This window comes from Bufo bufo, chromosome 2 (genome assembly GCF_905171765.1).
Source record: "Bufo bufo chromosome 2, aBufBuf1.1, whole genome shotgun sequence".
In the NCBI taxonomy this organism is placed as follows: Eukaryota; Metazoa; Chordata; class Amphibia; order Anura; family Bufonidae; genus Bufo; species Bufo bufo.
In genome coordinates, this window is record NC_053390.1 from 147,570,904 (window position 1) to 147,587,984 (window position 17,081).

General features: G+C 44.7%; 1 protein-coding gene across 2 annotated transcripts in view; it reads right to left on the bottom strand.

Annotated features, from left to right (window-relative positions):
- CHD1 (chromodomain helicase DNA binding protein 1) overlaps positions 1-17,081 on the bottom strand; it is a 151,633-nt gene that overhangs the window by 34,987 nt on the left and 99,565 nt on the right. For both annotated transcript variants that reach the window (XM_040421579.1, XM_040421578.1), the window contains exons 26-30: positions 13,357-13,484; positions 12,453-12,591; positions 12,047-12,197; positions 6,295-6,414; positions 5,915-6,070 (exon numbers count right to left, since the gene is read on the bottom strand). In XM_040421579.1, the coding sequence (XP_040277513.1) occupies positions 5,915-6,070; positions 6,295-6,414; positions 12,047-12,197; positions 12,453-12,591; positions 13,357-13,484 (694 nt within the window). The remainder of the gene's footprint in view (positions 1-5,914; positions 6,071-6,294; positions 6,415-12,046; positions 12,198-12,452; positions 12,592-13,356; positions 13,485-17,081) is intronic.

Consider the following 17,081-nt stretch of genomic DNA (forward strand, 5'->3'; position numbering starts at 1 on the left):
TCACCACTCCAGACATGCCTATTTTAATAGCTTCATGCATTCCCCATGTAATAACAATTCTGGAGCATCTAGTCTTATGTCTCTATGATGTTCCATTCCTGTATTATTTTTAATAGACGTTATGAATGAATTGCCTGCAGTAAGGGTACAGAGGGGAGGTAAGCAGTTGGGGGTGTACCTGTCAAGACTCTATCCAATCACTGCTTCTATTTTCAGACTGCAGGTATACCCGCCCCAACTGGTTACCATCCCTCTGTACCCTTACTGCAAACTGCTAGCAATTCCTTCATAACTTCTAGTAGAAATACAGGAATGGCACAGCATAGAGCCATAAGAATAGAGACTCCAGAATTGTTATTACATGGGGAATACATGACGCTATTAAAACAGGCATGTCAGGAGTGGTGACAGGTCCTCTTTAAGGCCACCTGCACATGTTGCAGAATATGTGCGGGTTTTCTACACAGATTCCAGTGTGGAGAAACAGAGCGTATTACAGTACTAGCAAAATCCCATGTAGACTTTGCAGAAATTAACCAGCCACGCAGATTTCAAAATAAATAGCAGTCAATTATGTTTGCAGTTTTAGCTGTGGATTTCACCCTTTTCAATGGAAGGGTGACATCTGCGATAAACAAGACATCTGAATTTGGATCCGTATATGCAGCAGAAATGCACATAAATCCGCACAGATCTTATGCGTGTTCACCTGACACCATGTGCAGGTGGCCTAAAAAGGTTGTCCTACAGGAATAATTTTTACGGATACGTTCAGAGTGGGATAAAAAAAAATAAAATAAAAAAAAAATAGTACTAGTCACAACATCCACCTCCCACCTGTCTCCGCTTCCTGGTACTGTTCCAACACCCAAAATACCAGCTCAGCCAGTCACTGATGGAGGTGAGTCACCCCTGAAGCCAGAGATAGATTGAGCAGGCATCTGCCAGCACATCCTTTAAGTTGAGACAGGACCATAAATGAGACCAGCAGGAACCCAGTAAGTTCAAGCAGCAGTGGATTGAGCATTATTTTGTAAAATTTTAAATCATTCTGGGCCCTTTTCTAGAAATTATTAATGGCACCATATTCATCTTTCTTTCTTGTGACCACCATTAAAGGGGTTGTCCGAGTTATTTTTTTTGTTCTTTCTATGTTCCTAACTAGGCAAATGTAACAGCTTTCCAATTAACTCACTTTATCTCCAGTGCCTGGTTTCTCAGATTTCACTGAGGGTCACATGACCTGTGATGTCAGCTTCTCTCCCTGCTCTGATAAAGGTCGTTTACAAGCCTGTAAAGAGACATCACTGTGCTGGCCACGCCCCCTTCACTGCAGTCTACTCTCTGCTAGGATTCTTAACCCCTTCAGCTGCACAGCTCTGCAGGCAATTCTGGGCACAGGTCCTTCGCTGAAGGACTAGAGAGCATTGCACAAAGTGGTAGGGGGAAGATCCTGTGTGTATTAGCAGTGTCATACAGCTGGGACTTGTAGTTCTACACATACAACATGCTGCAGAGTCTCCCAGCAGGCAGACATGTCACTCAGGGCAGCTCTTGTATTCACTCCCTTAGCAGAGCAGGGGGAGGGGCAGAGATTGTTTTTATTGCATGTAAACAAAGGGCCAGAAAAGAACCAGGGAAATAAGGAAATATATATATATTTTTTTGCATAAAACTTGCTTAGCTCAGTTATATATCAGATTTTCAGTGCTATATTATTATTTTTCATAACTGACAACCCCTTTAATTGTATTCGTTGAACTTACTTTTAAAATATTTTTAACCCCTTCAGGACCCTGCCATTTTTCACCTTGAGGACCATGCCGGTTTTATTAAAAATGACATGTGACACTTTATGTGGTGATAACTTTGGAACGCTTTTATTTATCAAAGCCATCCAGATTTTTCATTTTTATTTAAAAAAATAAATAAAATACCAAATTCACTAAAAAAATTGCAAAAATTAGCAATTTCCAAGTTTCTAGTTCACTGCTTTTAAACAGATAGTGATACCTCAGTTATTACTTTACATTTCCCATGTGTATACTTTATGTTTAGATCATTTTGTAAATGCCATTTTGTTTTTTGGGGAAATTAGAAGGCTTAGAAGTTTAAATTTCCAAAACCCACTTTTTAAAAGGACCAGCTCAGGTCTGAAGTCACTTTGTGAAGCTTGCATAAAAGAAACCACCCATAAATGGCCCCATTTTAGAAACTACACCCCTCAAGATATTCCAAACTGATTTTTACAAAGTTTGTTATCCCTTTAGGTGTTCCACAAGAATTAAAGGAAAATGTAGATGAAATTTCAGCATTTCACTTTTTTGGCAGATTTTCCATTTTAATCCATTTTTTTCCGGTAACAAAGCAAGGGTTAACAGCCAAAACAAAACTCAGTATTTATTATCCTGATTCTGCAGTTTACAGAAACACCCCATATGTGGTCGTAAACTGCTGTACGGGCAGGGCGCAGAAAGAAAGGAGCGCCATGTGGTTTTTGGAGGGTAGATTTCACTGGGATAATTTTAATCCCTTAGTGACCAGCCTGTTTTGGGCCTTACTGACCAAGAGTTTTTCTTCCTTTTTTCATCATCAAGTTCCAAGAGCTTTAACTTTTTTATTTTCCCATCTATATAGCTTTATGAGGGCTTGTTTTTTGCGGGACAAGTTGTAGCTTTATTGGGGCCATTTTGGGGTACACATAACTTTCTGATTAACTTTTAATAACTCTTTCTGGGAGGGTGATGGGAAAAACCGCAATACTGCCACTGCGTTTTTACGTTATATATTTTATCGCGTTAGTTTATCGGTATAAACAACATATCTTTATTCTCTTTTTTGCAATAAACCCCCCCTTTTTTTTTTGCATTGCCGCTTCCCAAGACCCATAACTTTTTTATTTTTCTTTCTATGGAGTTGTGTGAGGACTTGATTGTTGTGTGACGACTTGTATTTTTCATTGGTATCATTTTGGAGTAAAGGGCGCTGTTTGATCGCTTGTTAATACGTTTTTTCATGTTATAACGGAAAATAATACAGTGAAACTTTCATCCTAGCAACCATGCGTGAAAATTGCACCGCATCCTCACTTGCTTGCGATTTTCACGCAGCCCCATTAACTTCTATGGGGCCTGCGTTGCGTGAAAAACGCACAACATAGAGCATGCTGCGATTTTCAAGCAACGCACAAGTGATGCATGAAAATCACCGCTCATGTGCACAACCCCATAGAAGTGAACGGGTCCGGATTCAGTGCGGGTGCAATGCGTTCACCTCACACATTGCCCCCACGCAGAAATCTCGCCCATGTGAAAGGGGCCTAAGGGTGAATAGGACAAGGGTTCCAGTTCCTAGGGGGGCTAATAGTAAGTAAAAAAAAAAAAAAAAAAAAAAAAAAAAAAAAAAAACAAACACAAAAAAACAAACACACACTAAGGCTACTTTCACACTTGCGGCAGTGTGATCCGGCAAGCAGTTCCGTAGTTGGAACAGCCTGCCGGACCCGCCGATATGGATGTGACAAAGAATTTGTGAGACTCATCCGGATGCGGATCCATCTCACAAATGCATTGCAAGGACGGATCCGTCTCTCCGCTTGTCATGCGGACAGACGGATCAGTCTTGTATCTTTTTACACATTTTTACCGGTCTGGGACGGATCCGGCATTCCGGTATTTTGAATGCCAGATACGGCACCAATAAATTACTATGGGGAAAAAAGCCGGTTCCGGCATTCAGGCAAGTCTTCAGTTTTTTTCGCCGGAGATAAAACCGTAGCATGCTACGGTTTTAATCTTTTGCTTGATCAGTCAAAATGACTGAACTGAAGACATCCTGAACGGATTACTCTCCATTCAGAATGCATGGGGATATAACTGATCAGTTCTTTTCCGGTATAGAGCCCCTGTGACGAAACTCTATGCCGGAAACGATAACCGCTACTGTGAAAGTACCCTAAAACATTAAGTTTAAATCCCCCCTTTCCCAATTTTACATATAAAATATATAAACAATAAATAAATAAACATATTACATAGCGCTGCGTCCGAAAAGTACAAACTATTAAATTATAAAAAAATATCTCCTATGCGGTGGGCGCCGTAACAGACATAAATAAATAAATAAAAACCATGCGATTTGCCATTTTTTGTCACCTTGTCAGCCCAAAAAATAGGATAGGACTGTTCTATTATGGGCCGAACGTTTCATAAAATGCGAAACGCACGCGTTTTTTTTTTTTTTTCGTGGCATTGAGTATCGCAATACTTTTTTATGGTGACGAAAGCGAATCAAAATTTTGGTATTGAAACAACCCTACGCCGATCTGATCGGCGTAGCGTTGTCACGATACCAAAATTTTGATTCTGTTTCGATTTGGCGACTAAAAATTTAATTTGGCTCCTAAATTTTTAAGTTCAGGAGCCAATGGCTGCTAGGTATTTTTTTTAGTCTGGAGCACTGCATGACTAATTGCTCATCTATCCTTTATGAAGACGATGCCTTATACGAGTTGTAGAATTGTTTCTCGACGCCCGCCCACACTTGCTAATTCCCTTTCGCCCTCTTTTTCACGTGTCAACAGAGCTGCATCTAATATTTGGATGGGATATGTGGGCTTCACAAAATGTGGAAGCCATCCTTGTAAACCATGCGGCTTTGTGATATCCGTGAAAAGGTTTCATAATTCTGACAACAGATGTTTTTCCCATTAAATCATATCAACTGCAATTCAATAGGAGTAATCTATATTATTAAATCTACTGAATACAAATTATATGTGGGCAGTACCTCAAGAAAATTTAAAACCAGAATTATTGAACACTTAAATTATATAATCCCTTTTGCACATTAATTTCAAATGCAGCTACACATTTTATTCAACATGGCCGATCATTGAAAAGCTTCCGAAGTTATGCTATTGAAAAGGTGACCGCTCCCCCTAGAGGTGGAGATATAAAGAAATTGATTTTATTAAGAGAAGCGTATTGGATATTTAGATTAAATACCCGATATCCATCGGGCTTAAATTTTAGAAAAGAACCAATGTATTTTTATTAGTGGATTTTTCTCCTTGTCTGCTTTTGCATTTTTTGCAGTTACAACACGCCTCTCATTTTGTACTTTTCAATTTGATGTATAGAAATTATGATTTTACCTTTCTACGTTCACACCTTGCGATCTTGTTGAAAACATTGTGGAATATTAATTACCATATATAAAAAATAAATATAATGTGTGCAACAATACTCGCATGGTGGCTTCAGTAGCATTCAAGATTTTAAATATACATGTATTTTGTATGTATGCCACGAGGTGAAACAAATAATGCCTTCCTCAATTAAACAGGTGGCTCTCCTCCCTTTATTAAGTCAGAGGAAGTAGACCTATATATACAATTTTTTATCAGTTATGACTAAGGACGGTTTGTCCAAAACACGTTAACTGGTGTTGGAGTGTTTGGATTTTTCTACATGTTGTAAATAGGTTACCATAATGAAGAAGACAACGAAATTGAAGTGCTCAAACTATGTTTATTTCTTCTATTACCAAAGTTCTTACCTGACTTGCTCTGTGCACTGGGGGTTAATGACTATTACCAGGTGAGCTGGAATTCAACTAAACACTCTCCCCCCACTCATCTGGTCAATCCAAAAGCCTGAGAAGCTGCCATATTACATCAATGAAGAGGGGGTTGGGAATTGGAAGAACCAAGCAAGAAATGCCATTTTTTTTATTTTTATTATGAACCAGGAAAGGGTGATAGCTTCAAAGTTGTGTAAAAGTTTTTCACGTTCACTGGTAAACAAAAGGCTCTTGATTTTTTTTCAATAGGCAGCACAGTATGACATGCCACTGGTATAAAATATCTTAAGATTCTCTGAATAACACGTTAGTATTCATTCGTTAAACTTACCTTGTCTTCATCATCCTCATCTTCCTCCTCCTCCTCCTCCTCTTCCTCTGACTTTTCTGAAGTTGGCGGTGAAGATTCACTTTTAACTTCTTCAATTTTCACAGGCTTCACAGTTTTACTCTTTTTTGCTCGTGCTTTTCTCCGTTTTGAATTTCCCTAGAGTACAGATTACATGTTAAAACTATCAGAGGAATTTTCTATACAACTTTTGTTGCATGCGCAAAGGCACTAAAACAAATAGGGTCATTTAACAAACTGTTGTAAAGTACAACTGGCTTAGTTGCCCACAGCAACCAGATTCCACCTTTCATTTTTGTTAAATGTATATGTTCTTACAAACCCTACAGCATCTTAAAAGATTTCTTCTTTTACACACTTACTCCTGAAAGTCGCTGTGCTTCTTTTTTAGCAAGGTCCTTGCTCAGGAGTTTAATGAGGTAGTCTGCTCTGGTCTGTAATTGCTTAGCCTGGGGCTTCTTATCTGGATCATCTGGCAATATCTAAAACAGAATTATTGATATCTAGTAACTTATTTATGCAACCAAATCATTTTGGCACATCGTCAAGAACGCAAAACTCACAAATAAAATTCAATACTTTACAGTCTACATGGAAAAAATGTGGATTGAAATGGTCACCATCAATTCCCACAACTCTGCATTAATCAACAATACAATATAAGAAACTTTGTAACATACCCTATCAGAAAAATGCCTGTTCTCTGGTTATCAGCCTCCCTTCTCCTAAACATTCTCTCTGTATTCTGCGATAATTGGATTTTTCTACTTAACGTAAAATCCCTTTCTCGTTCAATTCATTGGGGGACAAAGCACCATGGTATATGCCCAGCTACCACTAGGAGGCGACACTAGATATCAAAAAGGTTGGCTCCGCCCAGGTGGAATATACCCTCTCCACAGCCACTTGGCTAATCAGTTTGTACCAATAGCAGTAGAAGAGAGAAGCAAAAGTGAAGAACCAACATGTCCTGGACCAGGAAGGGAAACTAGAACAGCAGCCCGGTGACAGCAAAAGAAGTGAAAACAAAGGGTGGTATCTGTGTCCTCCAATGAATTGAATGAGAAAGGGATGTTACAGCAAGTACAAAAATCCAATTTTCTCACTAATGTCATTGGGGGACACAGCACCATTGGACGTCCCAAAGCAGTCCCCGAGGGTGGGAAGGAAATCTCACGCAAAAAGTTGGATACACAGGTGCTGGAGAACCCTGTGACCCAACCGGACCAGGAGAGGCCAAGGCATAAAAAATGGTTCCAAAGGAAAAAAATATAGGAGACAGTCAGGATTCCAAGGACAAGTGCCTGTGAAAAGAGCCTAAGAAGGAACAAGGGGAAACACCCAGTTCCTCCAGAGGTGGCATAGCAGGCAGATGTCCTGAGCAAGAACCAAGAGTTGAACAAGTGTGCACTAAAGAGCCTGAGGAAGGATCTGGAAGAACCAGGGCTCCTCCTGAAGGAACAGTAGAGTAGCACAGCAACATCTGTTAGTAACGACCTAGCGCTCTGCATATGGAAGGAAGCTCCAGGAGGAGAATTCATAAGAGGACAGACCCAAAAAGAAAATTAGACTATGCGGGTACCTGGCAGGAGGAAAAATGATTGGAAAAAGGACAGCGAAGTCCTTAACCAAGGAGAAAAACTTCATGGAAACAAGCTAAGACCCTGTCGACCGCCTCTTGGCAAAAGGAAGGCGCTTCTATAAGGCCTGGAAGCAAAGAAACCCGACCAGAAAGAGGACCCAGTAAGGAAAAAACTCTAACTTGTCTGAGACCAAAAACATGGCTTGTCTGTGTCCAACCTCCTGTAAAGGCCAGGGTAGAGAGGAACCATCGGAAGGGAGAGCCTCCTTCCGCAGCAAGGCATGTGGGCAAAGAGAAACACCCTATGAGAAGGTGGAAACCCCATCCTGCTGAAAGCAGCCAACCCCTGGGGGAGGAGGGTGTCCTAGGTAATGGCCAGGAGAAGGGAACGTAAAGACCTGCTTCCCATAAAAAAGAGGCTAGGATCGAGCCTCCGAAAAACTAAATATCGCTGTGAAAAGTAAGACCAGAGATATCCCTGGCAACATGAAGTCTTGGGGAAAAGGGAAACAGTAGCAGGCCCTGGTAATACAAGCGGAGACACACGTCAGAGATATTGGAGTAGAAGGGAGAGGACTCAAAACAGCCTAAGGAGGAACAGTTCTCAAAATGAGGGAAAGCTCCATCCCGAAAATGACCAATATGATCCAAATTGCCAACCGTAGCATTAAACTACCAGATACCAGGTACTTGACCTGGGGATACGGGAAGAGACTATGGGGACCCAGGAGGCGAAAGAACCAAACCGGGCCCAAAGAAGCTGCTGTCATACAGAGCATGTGCAGTCAAGAGATGCCACGAGTAGATTACCCAGAAGGAACCGGCCAGCTAGATGGTCAAAGAATCATTGGTGAAGGGACTCCAAGCAAGATTACCCAGACAGAGGCTCAAGTAGGGTCCACAGAACTGGACCACATGAGGACAATAATAGCCATACTATCAAGGGAAAAATGAAATGTATCCACCATAGGGGGAAAAAAAAACATCAGCCATAATTAACCAACCATCCCGAGTGTAGTAACTAGCATATTGTATAACACTGCCCCAGAATGGGAAAGTACAGCAGCCTGAATTTTGTAAAAGAAAGGCCAGATATCCATATGTCAGAAGAGGATGCAGAATTCACTAAGTTAAGACGGGAGAGACTACACTGACATGTAGAAACCAGCTACCAGCAGAGCACAATGAAACCCCCAAGGAAGAGGGAAGAAACTGACAAGTGTAGAAACGGCAAGGCCCAAGGGGACGGCACTACTGTCATGTAGCGCCACTAATTCGCAAATCTAAGGGCGTACAAGAACGCCCGGATCATGGAAGAACTACGGGACCATATCCGATACCAGGGCGAGAAAATCCCACCCACCAAGTAGGTGTGTGGGGCTCACTTGTCTTGTCACAGCCATATCAGCGAGGACGTCCAGCAATGACCCGAAAACTGCAGTAGCGGCTGGTGCTCACAATGCTCTGTATCCCTGCAGGATAGAGCATTCAGTGGAGATCCAGGAACATTGTAAGGACTGGACCACGTAACTTTGTGAAAACAAAGCACAAAAGCAGTAAAATAAAACAAAAAAAAACAAAAAACGTGAGTACTCCATCATGAAAACGCGACGTGCGGAATAGAGTGTGGTTGTCTGGTGCAAGCAATAAAGTAAAAATCATGCCTAGTACTGGAGCAATGAGAAGACTTGGAGGTACTGCACCGGGTGTCAGATCTTAAGAGGCCAGCCATATACTGGATTAAAGAATTGCAACTCTACTCCGCCCAAAAAGGGGGGGAGAACATATGGTTGCCAGGTACATACTCCAACCACGATGGCCTGTCGGATACAGCGCCTTCAGATAGTACAAGTACACCGCCGAGCATGACGGTAATGAGGTGCCAGATGCATACTAGAACCAGAAAAGGGCGATGAATACAGCATTTGGGGATGGTACCATCACTCAGCATGAAGAGGGGCCCCATGATTGCATAGCACACAGAGCAAGGAAAATAAACCCAGTATGGGTGCATGGGCCACAGATTGTACCAATAGGGCACAGCACTTGGAGATACTATAAATACTTAGTCTGAATGGGAGTAATCTGATTGCATGGGGCACACGATAATGAGAGTGGAGACATAGCTACAGCATCTGGAAATGGCATAGGTACTGCGCTTGATAAAGGAGTAAAATGACTGCATGATGCATACTAGAACCAGACATGTGTAATGGAAAGAAAAACGGCTGTGCAATGCAGACTAAAAACCAGACAGGTGTAAAGGCTACAGCCTCTAGAAATGGTACAGGTACTCCACTAAAGAAGGAAGCAAGGTGGCTGCATGGAGCACACTAGAGCCAGACAGGTGCCATGGCTACACCGACTGAACATGGCATGTATACTTCGCCTGTGGTGCACACTAGAACCAAACGAGTGTAATGGCTACAGCCTCTGGAGATGATACAGGTACTTCACCTAATAAAGGAGTAATATGATAAACCAGGGCTCCCCCAGTAATATGTTGCGAGGTGCACGCTAGCTCCAGGCTGGTGTACTGGCTACAGCGTCTGGAGAAGTAATACGGCCTGGAACACTCAAGACTAGGAGAGTGGGTTGAATATAGTCCCTGGAATAGAAAAATTACTCCAGCTGAAAAGGAGATACCTTGAAACGAGGAAAGTCTGCTGGATACAGTATTTGACAGTGGTACGAGTACCCCCCTGTGAAGAGGAAGGCGTACGTACCTGGGACACCACACGGTGACTGGTAAAGCACCATGTACTGGAGAGGTGGCAAGCTGACTTAGGCTACTTTCACACTTGCGTTCGGGGTTCCGCTTGTGAGTTCCGTTTGAAGGCTCTCACAAGCGGCCCCGAACTGATCCGTACAGCCCCAATGCATTCTGAGTGGATGCGGATCCGCTCAGAATGCATCAGTTTGGCACAGTTTGGCCTCCGTTCCGCTCAGCAGGCGGACACCCGAACGCAGCTTGCAGCGTTTTCGTGTCCGCCTGGCCATGCAGAGCCAAACTGATCCGTCCAGACTTACAATGCAAGTCAATGGGGACGGATCCGTTTGACGTTGACACAATATGGTGCAATTGCAAACGGATCCGTCCCCCATTGACTTTCAATGTAGTCAGGAGTCCCTATTAATATACCATCGGATCAGAGTTTTCTCCAATCCGATGGTATATTTTAACTTGAATCGTCCCCATTACCATGGGAACGCCTCTATGTTAAAATATACCATCGGATTTGAGTTAGATCGTGAAACTCAGATCCGACAGTATATTCTAACACAGAGGCGTTCCCATAGTGATGGGGACGCTTCAAGTTAGAATATACTAACTGTGTACATAACTGCCCCCTGCTGCCTGGCAGCACCTGATCTTTTACAGGGGGCTGTGATCCGCACAATTAACCCCTGCGTATCATAGCCCCCTGTAAGAGATCAGGTGCTGCCAGGCAGCAGGGGCCAGACCCCCCCCCCCCCCCCCCTAGTTTTAAATTCATTGGTGGCCAGTGCTGCCCCCCTCCCTCCCCAGTATTATATTCATTGGTGGCCAGTGCGGCCCCCTGCCTCCCTCCCCTGTATTTAACTCATTGGTGGCCAGTGCGGCCCCCCCTACCTCCCTCCCCTGTATTTAACTCATTGGTGGACAGTGCGGGCCCTACCTCCCTCCCCTGTATTTAACTCATTGGTGGCCAGTGCGGCCCCCCCTCCCTCCCCAGTATTATATTGATTGGTGGCCAGTGCGGCATCCCCTCCCCCCTAATTAAAATGACCGACCCCCCATCATTGGTGGCAGCGGAGAGTTCCGATCGGTTACCATGGCAGCCAAGACGCTACTGCAGTCCTGGCTGCCATGGTTACCTAGCAATTTTAGAAGCATTGTACTTACCTGCGAGCTGCGATGTCTGACCGGCCGGGTGCTCCTCCTACTGGTAAGTGAAAGGTCTGTGCTATAAGCAATGCGGAAAATAGCAGTGCATCTTATGGGGCGAATGCTGCTGATTTTGAATTTTCAATGATACACCCGCCGTGATGCCCCACAGATCCCCCATAACAGTGCGTCACCCACAGACCACAATTAGTTCAAAACCCACCAAAAAGCACACCTATTGGTTAAAAAAAATTTTTTTCTTATTTTCCTCCTCAAAAACCTAGGTGCGTCTTATGGGCCGGTGCATCTTTTAGGGCAAAAAATACTGTAAAATGTATTGTAATACAAGAAACCTACCAAATAAAATGATACCTGAAACAGGTCAATAGTATTAAGCAAAGAACATGTCACATTCCTCTGGATTTGAAGTACACAAAAACAAAACAGTAATATAACTACTAAGAGCAGAATTGTTCCAAAGCTAAAGCATGGAGGTTTGTGGGGAAATCTAATCCTGTGAACAGTCAAATAGTTCATAACTTGGTGCCATAAGCAAAGAGGGAATATGATTTCTGAGGCACTCCTGCTACGTGAAAGTGTTTTGGGGAATTGGAAAGAATCCAGTTACATTTTATTAGTCCAAAACAATAATCAGCAGTTTTACCTTTTGTGTTAAGTTGAGGTCAGGATCCATTTTTATCATTTCCCAACTGCCGTAACCATATTCATAGATTCCAATCAAAAGATTTGAGTCATCTTCTTTGCTCCAGTCAATATCAAAGTGTGCTGCTTTTGTGTGGCATGGAATAACATATCTAAAACAGAGGAAGAAACAAAATATGACATAGTTAGAAATATGACCCATAAAAATGGCTAATATAAAAAATTAAAAAAATAGTCTACTCAAATATTAATATGCAGTGTTACACTACAGGGGATACGAGTCCCAGAAGTTGAAACCGAAGAGTGTTCGTTCACCTCTGCTCCCAAGTATATTTTATGATCAAACAGTACAGGAAGGCTATGGAAACAGTACCTGCCATGACCATGCCCTATGCCATGTCACACACCTTTTTCTATCCTCAGGATCTGAAGGAATAGATTTATGCAACGGAATCAGCTCTTCTTCATGAGAACTGACCAGCTTTGCATTAACTTGTACTCCTGAGATACGAAACGTTGGTCCTTTCATTTTTCCTCTTCTTCCACCTAGGATGAAGGAGCATTTAACATGCCATACTTCAAATTAATACCCATTATCAACTATAACAAGTGTAAAACGTATTAACAGCAAAAATCTAATTTACAATCACCAAAAATGAACCTCTTCCCAAACATCCACCACACATATATAGTGGGAGTATAAATATGTTGTGGGCTCAGGAGCTGAGCTGGCACCAAAGACGGCGGGTGACTATTGTCATTTACAGCAGACCCCTGAGGTCAGTATCGGACAGAAGACACTCAGAGGTAATTTAAAGTCAGGGGCTCCCTCTGACGACTGAACGCCCCCATCCCTTCCCTGCAACAAAATTACAGGAGCATGATCGGTAACTGGCGGCTGAAAGCCTTGTGCGCTCACAGTACTGCCATTGTAAAGTTCCTATTAAGTCCTGTCTCAGGACAGAGCTTTATAGCAACTCAGCGTTTTTGCCATAGACTGCAATAGTATACTATTATAGTCTATTGTATAAGCCTACTGTAAAGGATAAAAAAAAAAAATAATGTCTAAATCGCCTTTGTCACTTCAGCTGCTTTTTTAAAGCAGTAAAACAAAGACTATATACTTTTACAGCTGTTCAAAATGAAGAGTGCCATTTTTGCTGCAAAGTGAACAAAAAAACAAAAACCCTTTACAAGAAGTAATTCCGCTATATGAAAATTGCCATAGAAACAAATTCCTAAAATATATGCAAAAGATCAAAAACAAAACCCTCCACTATAAACTTTACAATAGACTGACATTTCACATACCTGCCCTTTCACTGCTAGAACTATCCTTCAGAGCTTTGATACAGCCATTGTGCACCAGTTCTCCAAGTCTACGAAGGTCAGTTTCTGATTTATCCACCAACTCTGCATCGCGAGCTATAGCATCCAACCTGAAATAAAAGTTTTAGACAAAAATGTTTACTCTGTAACAAAAAAAATATTCCTATTTCTCTCTTAAACTGTAAAAGCAATCTCCTTTACTGGAACAATTCACAAATGGTTTTAAAAAGTTACATCACTGACTATCTACATGGCAAACGACAACAAATTTCCAATTCCAACAAATTTGGAGCCCTTAGATTAACTTTCTAATCAGCAACACATTTCTAGCTAACCCAAGGCATTAAAAGTTGGGACCGCATGTCGACTTTCGCTGCAACACACACAGCATAGCACATGAACGGAGCTGCACCGCTATGCTGGTTTTCTTGTGGATGCCATTTGATGGTAACTTGCGCGTCACAAAGTAAACCTCATTCGCAAACATTAGTTACGGCTATGTGTGATGTAGGTGGTGCTACACTGCGATCTTTGGACGTAAGGCCCCAGCTTAAGGCCTCATGCACACGACCGTTGTTTTGGTCCGCATCCGAGAAGCAGTTTTTGCGGCTTGGATGCAGACGCATTCACTTCAATGGGGCTGCAAAAGATGCGGACAGCACTCTGTGCTTTCCGCATCCGTTGCTCCGTTCAGTGGTCCGCCCAAAAAAGGAGATTTTTTGTGAAACCCACCTGTAAAATCTTTTTCTTGTCTTTTCCATTGGGGGGACACAGACCATGGGTATAGCCTAGGTCATTACTAGGAGGAGACACTATGCAAATAAAAGAGAGAGCTCCTCCTCCCCGGGCTATACCGCCATGCTCCACCGGAGGACCCCAGCGCGTGCAAAAGCAGTAGGAGAAGGTGACCAAAACAATAGAGACCAGAACAAAGGAATACCGCTATCGGACCGCACAGCGGTCAAACATCAACCACCGCCTGCAATACCTTGCGCCCAAGGACAGCATCAGACGATGCAAACGAGTGCAGTTGGTAAAACTTTGTAAAGGTATGCAAGGACGACCAGGTGTCCGCCTTACAAATTTGAGATGCCATGGCGCGATTACGCCTAGCCCAGGAGACCCCCACCGCCCTGGTGGAGTGCGTGGTAACCCCAGCTGAGGGAACCCTGCCACGGGCACGATAGGCCGCGGCAATAGCCGACCGAACCCACCGAGACCTTGGAAGCCGCCAGACCTTTGCGAGGCCCTTCAGGAATCGCAAAAAGAGAATCCGTACGGCGGAAAGAGGCAGTAACCGACAGGTACACTCGCAGAGCACAGACAACGTCCAGAGAATGGAGAGCGCGCTCCTTGCGGTTCGCCGGGGATGGAAAAAAAGAGGGGAGGACTATATCTTCATTAAGATGGAAGGCGGAAACCACCTTGGGCAAAAATGAAGAGACCAGGCGTAGCACCACCTTATCCTGGTGGAAGACCAAAAAGGGCTCCCTAGAAGAAAGAGCGGCCAGCTCCGATACCCTCCTGATCGAGGTGATGGCCACCAAAAAGACCACCTTCCAGGTGAGAAGACAAAGAAACCTCCCTCAGAGGCTCAAAGGGAGCCGCCTGGAGGGAAGACAGAAACAAATTGAGATCCCAGGGGGGCAGGGGAGGAACATACGGAGGGACCGAATGCGCCACCCCTTGTAGGAAAGTCCTCACTGGACCGAGCAGAGCCAGGGATTGCTGAAAGAAAATGGCCAGAGCAGAGACCTGGTCTTTCAGAGAGCTTAGGGATATTCCCATCTCAAGGCCCGACTGGAGAAAAGAGAGGACCACCGGAACCGAGAAACGAAGGGGAAAAACGCCTAGTTTCTCACAAAAGGCAAGAAAGGCCTTTAGGTACGATAGTATATCCGGGAGGAAACTGGTTTTCTGGCCTTGATCATGGTCTTCATCACAGAGTCCGAGAAGCCCCTCTTCTTCAGGATGGTGGTCTCAACAGCCACGCCGTTAAACTAAGTGACTAAATTCTGGTGGAAGAGCGGTCCTTGAGACAGTAGGTCCTCCCTGAGAGGAAGAGGCCACGGAACGTCTGCCAGCATCTGAGTGACGTCCGAGAACCAGGTGCGGCGAGGCCAATCGGGGGCGATGAGAATAGTCGAAATCCCTTCCGACGTGATTTTGCGAAGGACCTTCGGTAGTAGAGGCAGTGGTGGAAAGACATAAAGGAGGGGAAAGCCTTGCCAGCGCGTCCACCCCGTACGCCACCGGATCCCGAGCACGGGTCAGGAACGTGGGAACCTTGTTGTTGAGCCTGGACGCCATCAGGTCGACGTCTGGGCGGCCCCACCGGCGACAGATGTCATCGAAAACCTCCAGATTTAAAGACCACTCTCCTGGATCCACTGTGTTGCGGTTGAGAAAGTCCGCCTTCCAATTGTCGACCCCTGGGATGTATACTGCCGACAGTACTGGAACATGAGTCTCCACCCACTGGAGGATCCTTTCCGCCTCCTGCATCACCATCCGGCTGCGGGTCCCGCCCTGGTGGTTGACGTAAGCCACGGCTGTGGCATTGTCCGACTGGACCCTTACCGGGTGACCTGCCAGGAGAGGAGTCCAATGAGAAAGGGAGAGGAAAATTGCTCTGAGCTCCACACGAACTCGAGGAGGCAGACGGACCCGAGAGTCCAGACCGCGCGATGTCCTGTCCCAAAAGGCAGGACTGCAGAGGCAGAGTGTGAAACTGGGCAAAGGGAACGGCCTCGAAGGAGGCCACCATCAGCCCCAGAACCTTCATGCACTCCCGGATGGAGAGACGTCAGGAGCGCAGTAGGCGAGATACCGACTCCTGAATTCGAGAGGACTTGGAATCCGGAAGGAATATCCGAGCTGCCGTGGTTTCAAGAACCATCCCTAGGAAGGTCACCCTCTGAGAGGGGTGAAGAGATGACTTCTGGACATTGATCAGCCAGCCGAACTGTGATTTGGACGCTGTCCTTGGCCGGAGGAAGCCTTTATCAGTATGTCGTCCAGGTAGGGCAACAGAGATATGCCCCTGGTACGAAGGAGCGCCAAGAGCGGCGCCAAGATCTTCGTGAATACCCGAGGGGCCGTAGCCAGCCCAAAGGGAAGGGGGACAAACTGGTAATGCTGCCTGCCGACAGAGAAGCGCAGAAACCTGTGGTGAGATTCTGCTATAGGGACATGCAAATAGGCGTTTTGTATGTCCACAGACGCGAGGAACTCACCTGGAAGAAGAGAAGCAATAACGGATCGGAGGGATTCCATCCGGAACCTCCGGACCCGCAGAGACTTGTTAAACAGCTTCAGGTCCAGAACAGGACGCACCGATCCCTCTTTCTTTGGCACAACGAATAGGTTGGAGTAGAAACCTGCGCCTGTCCAAAAGGGAAGAGACCGCCTGCAAAAGGGCTGAGGCCCACACAGGATCCCCCTGAACCCAAGAAGGGAAGAAACGCTCAGGAGGCCTGGAAGCGAATTCTATTTTGTAACCAGATGTTACAATTGTGAGCTCTCCAAACCTGTTGAAAGGAGAGCAATCGTCCTCCCACCGTAAGAGGTGGGGGCATCCCTTCAGGCGGAGGACTGCTTGGGGGCCGCGGGGCGGGCTGATTGTGCCCGCGGGCGCCAGGAAGGTTGGGGCTTAAAGGCAGGCTTCTTGCGGGAGTCCTGAGAGCCACCCGGGAAGGGGGCCGCCG